Source organism: Buceros rhinoceros, unplaced genomic scaffold (assembly GCF_000710305.1).
Source record: "Buceros rhinoceros silvestris isolate BGI_N320 unplaced genomic scaffold, ASM71030v1 scaffold2788, whole genome shotgun sequence".
NCBI lineage: Eukaryota > Metazoa > Chordata > Aves > Bucerotiformes > Bucerotidae > Buceros > Buceros rhinoceros.
This window is the reverse complement of record NW_010428406.1, coordinates 23,454-35,371: the sequence shown is the minus strand read 5'-3', so window position 1 is coordinate 35,371 and position 11,918 is coordinate 23,454. Positions and strand designations below refer to the sequence as shown.

The window sequence follows — 11,918 nt, the reverse complement described above, 5'->3', positions numbered from 1 at the left end:
CTGCTGAAGTCCTCAGCATAATTAAAGTACCAAAGATTTTACATCTGAGTCTCTAGTTACGCTAGACATTATATAAAAAAGGACAATGAAGAATACGTTAGAAAATAGCTGTTAAGAAAAAAGTAACACGGAACTTGTTGTTCTGGTTCTGCTGGCCAAATATCAATGTCATTAGAAGAACTACAATTACATTTCTGTGCATAAGAGCCTGAAATACCAGATATCACAAAATAAACAAAACTAAATATTCAAGTTTCAGTCAGAATTCATTAGAAAAGTAAGCCACAACTGAGCTACTGCTTTGCATTTTATCAGGATTATACTTTAGTGTCCTTTTAAGGACACTTAACATAACATTTTCATAATGCTCACATTTTTTCCCAGTTTCCTCTTTTCTGAAGAACGATTCATGATGAATTGTTGCAATCTGCCACGCATCCATCTGATTACACCCTCACCGGCAAGCGTAACCCAAGCCACTCGAGGAATGTGGGAAGCGACCCGAGAAGGTGAGGTGGTTCAGCAAGCCAGAAGTGACACACATGCCTAAAGAAGGCAAAAGGCAGTGTGACTGCACACTGGCGGAACGAGCACTGTCCCACTGCCAACAGTTTCACAAGTGCTCAGTTCAACTCCAGGGCAGCATCACCACACTCACAGCTTCTCAGATGGTCCTGTAGATCCCAAGGGAGCCACGTGCAGGGTTTGTTGATCTACCAATTCAGATATGACAACAGAGAGGAGATTTAAAAAAATAAAAATAAAAGCCAAAAGTTAATAAAATAGAGTGAGGGAAAAAAAGGGGGGGACAGGGAGAAGGTAAGAGGTAGGAGATAAGGAAGAGAGACTTCCCATAACTGAGGCGGTTTGTAAGAGAAGCCTTCTTACCCAGCTCGACTTTTCCAAGGAAGCAACTGAGGAAAGTTGTGCAAGAACCACACCACCAGCCCACACCTTCACCAACATCTCCTACCCATGATTTTGTGCTTGTATCTTCTGGACAGAATTTAGAGATGGTGATCTTGCAACACGGCCCATCTGTTAACAGTTCTCCTATCATTCTGGCTTTGCAGAGAGCAGCCTGTACTGAAGATTTACTCCCTGCAAGCAAAACTCTTTTTTCAAGTTGAGTCTTGCTTAATGAGTTACTTCTTATTACGTGAAGCTTTTTAACGCGTTGTTTGTTCTGTCGAGCCCAAATAACTGCTGACATTCTATTCTAATCATGAGGCCCATTGAAAAAAAAAGGGGGGATTTTGCTTAAAAGCAATCTTTACATTTGCCTGTAAAGCAATTATATAATGTTTAAAGCATTTTAATATAAAAATAGCCTGCCCACATTCTAAATACTGCAGAGGATAAAATACATTAAACTGTCTTCTTCAGATTTTGATTGTTCCCTTTCTTAAATCTGAATTTAGTATGTTCCTTTTTAACTATATTAAATAGTTACCCAGGACTTTGGTTAACACTATCAAACAAGGAAATATTTTAATATATTAATTATTCTTGATTGCCATATGTCTGACCTCATTATTTCTCAAACATTTTAGTTTAACTAAACTTGTCAGATTATGCTACAAATTTCTTAGATTATGCTACGAAGAAAACACAGTAATTATTTTGTTTCTCCAAAAGCACTTGCTGTCTCCTAACACTCTACAACATGGAGGAGATCATGATTTATCCCTCTATCTAAAATACAGCAGCTTTTTCTTTTTTTTTTTTTTTTGTAACTTAAGAAGTGGATGCTAATTAAAGACTAACATTTGAAGAGGGCAGTGGCTCCCTCCTCAGAAGAAAAGCAGCATCTTAATGCTGCAAGGACTCTTCCCTTTTCCCAGTTAAGCCCTCTCAGTTTGTTGCCTGGTTTCAGTTATACCAGTGTATTGTGTTATTGCTACAACAGAATGGGATCTGCATTACTGCATTTGGAATCAACTGTAAAGATGCAATTAACTCATCTCGAACATACAAAATCACAAATTTTCACTCTCCCCCACTGAATAGCCATTTTTCCCCCTTTTTTAATTATACTTTAGAAAAAGTATAATAGTATGCATGATTCCAAGGGAGTCTTAATCTGAACAGCAGTCTTTTGTTGTGAACACAGTTTCCATCAACCTCCCTAGAAGATGAAATATTGATATTACGAAGGGCTGCAGAAGGTTCTGATACTGGTTAGGCTAAAGGCCTATGATAGCCCTGATAAACCATAAAAACCGCTTTGCTACTTTAAATGTAACTACTGAAAATGGTAAGATCTCTCATCAACACAGAACACCCATGTCTTGACCCCTATGCACTTCTGTCAGAAAATGAGAAGATTCTTTCTAAAGAGGAATCTTCTTTTGAAGAGTATCGAAGTCCACCAGCAGAACTCCAACTACATTAATTGCTCCCTAGCTGAATCAGGGCTGGGTTTTGTATTATCTGACGTTTCTGTGTGAGGAAAGAGATGTAACTTGAGGAAGTGTTTTTCAATCACATGGAGAATTTTCCACAACTAATATCTAGATCAGATCTTTTACATTGTGCCATAAAAGCAACAAGAAATGTGTCATCATTCTCAGCATAAACCCTATTAATTTGTAAATTTATTCGAAATATGGAAAAGCTCCTAAGAAACTCCAATTCTGCAATGCGTGGATACCAAAAATGAGTTACTATATGACTCAAAAGACACAGTCCCCAAGACAAACTCCTGATTTATGCAACTCCATAATTCACAGCCAACCAAGAGATCATGTCACCCCGAGCGCCTTAGTTTGGAAGGCTGTATCTTGGTCATCTCCAAGACAAAGAATAAACAATGTCCTGAGCAATTGTTAGAAAACCATAAATGAACAAAACACAGACTGCACACTCCTCCAGAACAGGCTATCATCAATACTTCAGACCACATTTCTGCAAAAATATCATATCAGAACTACTACTCCTTATGTGTGACAGAAAACACAATCCGTTCCAAACACCGTGTGATTCCAATGATACTTCTGATCTCTAGAAAACTAGTCACCTACATAAAAGACAAAGTTTCCAGAGCTTTTCCAGAATTCTGTTCAAGGCTTCTAAGCCATCCCTGTTGCAAGCCATATTACATTAATAGCTTTGCCAACATACCTAGCATAACGTATACCAACCCTCCCACTCCACAGAGATCACAAACTGATTATGATAAAAAGTAGTCTCACTGTCCGTCTATTTTACTGGAAAATGTTCACTCACTAGAATACAACTAGAGTGCAATAGAAATCCTAGTTCTCATTCAGTCCTGTCCCTGTAAACTATGTTACTGCCCACACAGAAATGGACGTATGTCACTATTCTGAAAGCAAATTCTGCACTGAGGATGAGCTCTAAAATGACTGCAGGAACATGAATTTTACACAGTTGGGGCTGCCAAGTTATCAGGGGTTGTACACAACGTAAAGAACTTCTCTTTAGGTACCATACGGAACAAAAAACAGAGTTGCAAAGTCAGAATGACTTAGTGATGAAAGGAAGTAAGCCCACTCAATTCTACATACATAAAGCACAGAAACTAATTATCTCACCCGAAAATTATTATTCACAGGCTTCACTGAAATGCAGAACAACTACTCAAAAACATGTAAGAAACAGAGAGGAAAGAATTAACAAAGTACAGTTAGACAGCAGGGATCCTAAAGTTCAGGAACTTTAATCTACCTCTTCTCACATCAGAAAGGTGAGGACTTTGAACTCACTCACAAGACCTTTGTTCTGTCGAGAAGGTCACTGTGGAAACCAGGGAGTTGGGTGGCTGGCTCTGGTCATCTTGATCTTAAGGAGCAGGAGTGAAAAGGTGGCCATTTGACTAAGCACCTAACACAGTTTTGGGAAAAGAAGGCTTTTACATCAGTTGCCATTTACTGCATTTCTGTTGTCTATGATTTCCACCTTATTCATGCTTATTACCACAGAAAAAAGACCAGAAAAAAGAAGAAAGGCATCCCTGAAAGTTAGGCCAAAGGACAACAGCCATGAGCAATGATTGTGGTTGACCTCTAAATGGCTAACTCTGGTTTCAATAAAACCCTGCTGGTACCCTTGACCAGACAGCCTGGTAGTGCTATAGAGCTGCAAATATGCAATTAAGTGCAGGAATTTATTTCAGGAAACAGGCAGAAAAGTGGTTAAATGAACACTATGCAGGACCACTTCTGTTTCTATTCACAAAGGACCATCACTGCAGCCTTACAAAACTAACCCACACCACAGCGTGTGCTGCAGTTTATGAAGATTATTTGTCAGGTTCATTCTCTGGGTACAAACATGTTAATAATTCACTTGTTCTCTTATCCTGCTCTTCAAATGTGTTATAGAAAGATGAGTAATAGCATGAAACTCCTGTTCCAACTCTGATTTTCCCCTCCCTCTGTGTTGTTGCAGCATGAAAGGCCGGGACTTCAGATTTAGACACAATAAGCAGAGATTACATTCCTTCATTAAGGTGTGCCAGGAACCTGAGATCTTTCAGCCCAAGAAGTACTGTAACACATTCCCCCTAACAATCAAGCAATATTACAGTCTTCCACAGCAGGAACAGTAATTTCATGGTTAGAATCCAACCCAGTCACCAGAAGACTGTTACACAGTACTCCGAGAAGGATTTTTTATAAAAGAGGACTGTTCAGTCAAAAGATAAAAGAGTAAGCAGCTTGTGTGATTAAGCTTTATCACAGCACTAGCATTTATCACCTTTCCACACGTGCACATTTTTTATGAATTGACTGTAAAGCATAATGACAGTAAGTACTTTTGTTTATTTACCTTATGCAATTCTGCATGAAAAGACTTAAAATTATCCATGTTTCTAGAAATCTGTATAATTACTATTTCTCAGCACTGTAGATACCTGGTTCCTAATAAATGACTGAAATATCTGAATATATAACTCACTTAAAAAAAAAATCTCCAGGGTTACAACTTCATTTTTTCAGTTAGAAAAACTCTCAAAATATTTAGTATGTTTAGACATAAAAAACATTTGCTTTAAATAAACGCGAATGTAATTATAAAGTCACGTACGAAGCATTCTAAAACTGTATTTATGTTTTTCAGCTCCTTAATTCTCCGATTTCATAAATTTTTTCGGAGAACAAAGAAAGGGAAACAGAAAATCTGTTAACACAAGCATCATGCTACAGCTCTATATGCGAGTGCATTGAAAGATAAAACTTAAAACACGATATACCTGCATGACACCTGGTAGAACGGATATCCCAGGAGAGGAAGAGAGTTTGAAAATCCAGACTGACTCGACATTGCCTTCAGGTGTTGTATCCACTTAAATTGCTTCTATACTCCATATGTTAATTCCTCACCATGAAAACTACGTACGTACGTAGCCATCTGTACATTTGTTTAGAGCTAACTAAAAAGAAACCAAGTGCATATTCGAAGGTCTTGAAGATTCTGCCTGCATTTCAAACTGCTTCCTCAGTAGTGAAATTCCTAAAAGCCAACACCCTCATGACATCACATACTACAAAATCATAAACATGCAATTGTTTCAGTAAAGCAAGGACAGCCCATCGGGTTTGACTCGACATAAAATCCTGCAGCACATTCTTCTTGAAAACACAGTGCCTTTCAGGCTGGCGAAAGGCAGAGACCTGCTGCCTTAAGCAGCAGCCCGGCGCTGGCAGCCAGCCAGCCACCAGCAGAACTTATTGCCAATGCCGCAAATCCCTCCTCTCAGCTAATGAGGATCCAGACTGCAGGTGGAACAAGATTTCAGCCCATGACAGGAATTTCCTTGAAAATGCGTGAGATCCATGACCTTGAGCATAGTGACAAAAACGTCTTTTAAAATTGTCAGTTAAATGCACAACACATACTATTGTTTTGTAAGCAACATCAGATTGCAACGCACGTTACAGTAGTACGAAAAATCTTACTGACTTTTCCCCTGCTAAAAAAGAATCCTATCACTCTAGACTCTCAGCTATGGGAAAGCAGGAGGGAAGGATAGCAGATGAAATCTTAAACCACATTATTTAAGCTACTGAATACAAAATATAATTATGTGCATGCTTTCCTGTAGTATTTTACTACAGCTTAAATCAAAGAAATATCAAAAGCGAGAGATTTCTTTTGATATACAGTACAATGCTAAGTTAACGTGAAAGTTCATTTGGGCATGCCTTCCTCAGGAGAGGAAGACAACTGGAAAGCAGGAAGACATGTGAGTAGCCACAGTATAGCCCGGTGGCATGACTAATGTCAAATAGACTTAAATGATTATCTACCTACACTACTCTCAGAGTAAAGGTGGTGTACAGTGCCCTCACACGAAGGCTTGCTTAGTTTAAGCAAAATATTAAAACAGATTTTGAAAAAATGTGTTATCTGTGCTAGCTGCATTGGAAAACATTAAAATATTGAATTTAATACCTCTATCCCATGACATATTATTTACTCTAGTATTATTTTCTTTTATCTCTCAGTTTTGGAAAAAGACTGAATCAGTTTTGGCTTATAATCAGCTTCTCAGTCATTAGAAAAATGGTACAGAACTTTGTCACTATTCTAGGTACCTTCTGAAGTCTGACTTAATAGAATGGGAGCTTGTTCAATCTTAAATGTATCTTAAATTTAAAACTAAATCTGATCTCAGTGAAATGTTTATTTTCTTGTTCACATAACTTTTTATAGTGGTTTAATAGCACCATGATGTTTTACATCATCTAAGAATTATTTTGTCAAGGTCTAAAAAAAAAAAAAAAAGGAAGTTTATTTGTGAAACATGATAACAACATTTCAAATGGAGATGAAACATAGGGGGGAAAAAAGCCCTAAACCAATCACAGGCTACAGAATAAAAGCTTGGTCCTCAAAAAAAATGGGAATGCTTATTAATTAGCTCTGCACACTGTCCCACACAGAGTTCAGTCAAGTAACTGACTGATCCCACCAGCCACAACTTGAGGAATCACAGGCCATTTCACACAATAAATGCAATGTACACTTGCACATAGAAGAACATGCAGAAAACTCAATTTCTGAAGTCCTATCAAAATGGCAAGATAACACAAAGAGAGCACAGTCTGCCCAGAAAAGTTTTTTTTTTTGTTTAATTGGCCCAACTGATACGTCTGAAAAAATAAACAAGCTTCTGGGCACATCATTTTGCAGAAATTTTTATACCTCTCCCGGCTGTAAAGAAAAAGCTTGAAAAGGCAATTGAAGCACCAGCGATGTTGTGCTATCAGCTAAATTTTTACAGACAGACTTGAAAAGCAGATTCTATAAGCATAGTCTCTCTCATGTCTTGTATGGAGATTAATTCCAAAACCCACACCTCTCAAAACCCACACAGGTAAAACCAAACAAAAGTTGTGTGCATGTGAAAGGGAGCGGAAACTCTACCAGGCCTGTCCAAGCCACCTTGCCCTGCCACAGGATCAGGGCCGCTGCGAGCAGCACTGCCAGCTCCCGTTCCTGCCCCGCAGCTGCCCAGGCACCTGCCCACCCCGCCGCGCTGCTGCGGCTGGACCTCAGGAGTCACCCCCTGTCCACAGCCCTGCAGCATGTACCTTTCGACCCAGTCTATTTACCCGTTTTTTACTCCGTGCCTCCTTGACACCGATAATCACAGCACTAATGTATTTATGCAGTAATTCTCATCTCAGAATAATAATTCTTAGTCCCAACCAGGATTTAGGGTGTTTCCATTTGATTTGCCAGCTGAAAGGCATGTTAGTGACAAATCAGCAGATTACAGGCTTATAAACCAGTCTTAGAGGCTGCCAGTGGCTCACCATGCCATTTTGCAAAAATCACTTAGTCCCTTAATGCCTAGCTTATCCACACAATAAGAAAAATACTAGCTGACAGCGAAGGAATAATGCAAGGTTAATTTTTTTTTGTAATTAAGTATTGAAATCCTCTGATTAAAGATTTATGAAGGGATAAAACAGCTGCAGCATTTGCGGGAAAAGATGTGTGGGAATATTCAGAATAGAGCTTTCTTTTTGTCTCCTGCTTCTAGTTCTAACACAGAGGCATTATTGCTCCGAAATTTCAATTTAAATATAAAAGTCATTTAAATTTAAAAATGCGGTGGAAACTACAATTTTTAAACAGATTGACAGAATCACATATCATTTAAAGATGGGAATAAGTGAGATGACAACAAACAGGCAAAAAGAGAATTTAAGGTGATCTTTACAGAAGCAGAACCCTTCATTGATAGGCATCATGCCTGCTCTGTGATTTGAAAACAGGAAGGGAAAGTGTGGCAGAAGAAAGGGGGAAGAGAAATCTGGTAAGCACAGAGAAAGCCTCCACGCAAAGATACCCAGTGTTTACCAGGTGCCCCTTCTCTTCCTTTCCACATGCTGGCTGGATTACCGTACAGAACTACTGCTGGGATCCAGACCTACTTGTCAAACACCACCTCCAATAAGAGAGACAAGTGGGTTTCGTTCCAACTGCAGTCATGTTTGCTTGAATTTTACTTCCCTATTTTAGTGCCAACAAACTTACCTAAAAATAACTACATTGGTATTGTTTGGCATAGGTTGACATGTAATACTTATTACTTTGCTGGAACAAAATTAAACAACAAAAGTAAGTTTAAGGCTCAGATACTGTGTGTTCCAGACTGCACAGTGACCTTAACACTGAAGTAAATGACACGTTAGCTGTTACAGCGTTTAATGCTGCTACTCGAAAAGGTATGCAATACACAACTGGGGTGTAACAGCCCTGCAAAAAGCCAAAAAAGACACAAGAAGCCTGGCCGGAAGACTGGAGCAGAGCAGGCTAAGGACCACTTCCAGGTATTTCAAACAAGAAGCACCCTTGGTAAATTAATGGAAAATTCACTTAAAAGCAGACTAAAGGAGAAATAGAAACTGACTTCATTGCTGGAATCTAAAACAACTTCATCATGTCCAGAAGTGAAAGCAGGCACACTGCAGTTACATGACGATATATAAAAATGCATGTAAAAAGTTTAGTATGCATAAAAACAGCCATACCATAAATCAGGAATTTACTCCCATACAAAGTGTAATATCTGATATCTTCCCTGCCTGCTAGGAAACATATTAGACACTCAAATAGAAGGAAAAAAAATTACAGGAAATGTAGGAAAAATCATTACATGGAGTTTAAAAACAACAAATACCGCTTAAAAGGAAAATATTACAAAAATATTCAATATAACAAGCAGCACTTAGAAGACATAATGATAAGCCTTTTTTTCTTTTCTATACGAAACACAAGAATAGGGAAACACCCAACAACCCTGAAGAACACTACCACTGCAAACTCAAAACTCATCCAGGGTTAAAGACTAACTAGACTTGACAAAGTTGTTTTAGATTCCAGCAATGAAGTCAGTTCCTATTTCTCCTTTAGTTTGCCTTTAAGCGAATTTTCCATTACTTTACCAAGGGTGCTGCCTGAAATCCAGCACCATCAGAGCTGCAAGGCTGTGAATCCACCCCAGCAACATCACTGGCCAGAAAGAGGACAGAATTCCAAAACATATCAAGAAAAACCAATAAAACAAACAAAAAAAAGAAGCCCGAACCAGAATCCCACCTAGATCCTCATAAAAGGAAGTTCATCAACTTAACCTGTCTATGCAAGATTTTTCCAAACAGTTCTACCGAGCAAAGGCCTGTACCAGGTACTGACTATCTTCCAAGTCCATTTGGGAGTGATCATTCCATTCTCTGCTTACTGCATTTGTAAACACAAGAGTATAAATCTTGTGTGCTGTAGCATCAGCAGGTATTCCATATTTCTGTTCAAAGAAACTCAGAGAATCAAATTACATTCTCTCGTTGTATGAATTCCATATTCTTAAATCTGAAATAACTCTTCTAAACAAGAAGAAAAGCATTCATGAAGACATGACATTATTATATTAAAAAATTATGCAGAGCCTGAAATGGGATTAAGCTACTTCAAATGAATAATGCTGGATACAGACAAATATTGCTGCAAGTGACATGAAAATATTGAACAGAAAACTAACCAAAATGATTGAATAAGAAAATTTCAGCCACATAAACTTTAAAGAACCAAACTTTTGCTAAAAACAAACAGGAGATCCAGTACTTCACTGAGTATGGATGCATGTAAACTGGACTGAAGTGACGTAATAAAAACAGTCACTACAAACATACGTATAAGCCAGAACACTGGTGTTATAAGCAATTTTCAAAATCACTTTGAATTTAGAAGGCAGGTTCCTCTCTGCCCTGACCCAAATAAATCTTAATTTACTTGAGCTACCAGAACATAGTAAGGTCCTCTCTCCAACAGATACAACTCATTAACACAAACTAAACAGATGCCTATTTAATGGCATCAAACTTCAGCTTGCTGGCCCTTGAGCATGGCCCTTGACCACGCTGGCTGGAGCCTTGTGCTGGCTCCTGAGCACGTTCACAATCCTACAAGAGAGACGTTATAAGGAAGGCCAAATCTATTTTTGATCTTCAGAATAAATCAGACAAAGTCTTCTACATAAGAGGACTGTCATACAGAGTCCTTTTCAACTCAGACATTTTACGTTAACAGCCCAGGTTATCTACAAGAATAACCTATTCAAAATTCCTACTAGCAAATAAACTGTAACTACGACGCCCAGTAAATCATGCAAATCACATATCAGATCACCAAAACGTGTTACAATTAGAGGCAAATAAAACAGTGACATTTCTCTTTAAAGTTGGAAATTCGTATAATTCGACATGCTTCAAAAGAACAAGAGTAAAAAGACACTGTGGGGTGTACAAACTCCTGAGGTCAGGGTGATAAACGAAACCACTTCCAAAATAAGCTTTACTAATTAAGGCTTCTAAACCAGAGCTGGCTTGCATTCAGTCAATACCACTGTTACAAGTAATCTGAAATATTCTTGATAAAATATTTTTAGTATCAACTCCAGCATATTAAAACCAGTTGAAGGTCATTATAAGGATTAAAAAAAATAAAGTTCAGACACAGAAAAGTTAACAAACTGATTCCTAACATTACACAAAGCATTTTGAGAACTCATCCTTAAATCAGTCCAAGACTGTTTGTTTATAACTATCATCTCAGCATTAAAAAAAAAAATCCATCAGTTCTTGGATTGCGTCTACTGCGTTCTAGTTATTTGTCCCCCCAGGCACACTTCAACTACTAAAAGCAGGGTGAGTTGTTTTTCAGATGAAAGACAGAAACATCACATACATAGTTTTAACCAAGTTTATGTCAGCCCAGCCTCCCTGAAGAAATATTTAATTTCCTTAATTAGACAGATACACTTTTTATTACACTTGTATTTGTTCACTGCACTTCAGAAATTTAATTTGCATAGTAAAACTTTTTCATTTGCTAGGTCAACTCTCGTGCCCCTAAATGACAACTAAGTACTACAAACTGAAGAAGAGAGAAATGTCACCTATTCTCTGAAATGTTAATATTTCATCCTAGTCTTTTGAAACAGTCTACTGCTTAAACTCTTTGTTCTGTGTTGGTGTAAGAGCTTTATTTATTTAATTTTGGCATATTCTTCGGTACGTCGCTTTAACCTCAGAAAAAAAAATAATGCTGAGGAATCCTTCATATTCTGTTACATTCTTACAATTTCCATTATTGCACACCATCTTGAAATGGAAGAAATTAAACTTAACCATGAAATGATATGATATACAACACACATTTGAATCACAGTCACATTAGTAAGAACTGAACGAACTGTGTAGAACTCTAGAAGAACAATGAGATTTAAGGAAACACCAATCAAATACCTAAAAGCACCAGGAATGGCAGTGAGCGAGGTAACAGGGGCCACATGCTTTTCTGTGCTAAACAGAGCAGACAACAGGACATCCCTCAAAACATACACTGGCTTACACGCCCAAATAAAAATCACTAAATGCATT

The 11,918-nt window shown here is 38.0% G+C and overlaps 1 protein-coding gene across 1 annotated transcript in view; it reads right to left on the bottom strand.

The window, feature by feature from the left end:
- Positions 1-5,289, bottom strand: part of PLEKHA7 (pleckstrin homology domain containing, family A member 7) — an 83,169-nt gene extending 77,880 nt beyond the window's left edge. Inside the window, exon 1 of the mRNA XM_010142239.1 lies at positions 5,219-5,289. Within this exon, the coding sequence (XP_010140541.1) occupies positions 5,219-5,289 (71 nt within the window). The remainder of the gene's footprint in view (positions 1-5,218) is intronic.
- Between the last annotated feature and the right edge of the window lie 6,629 nt (positions 5,290-11,918).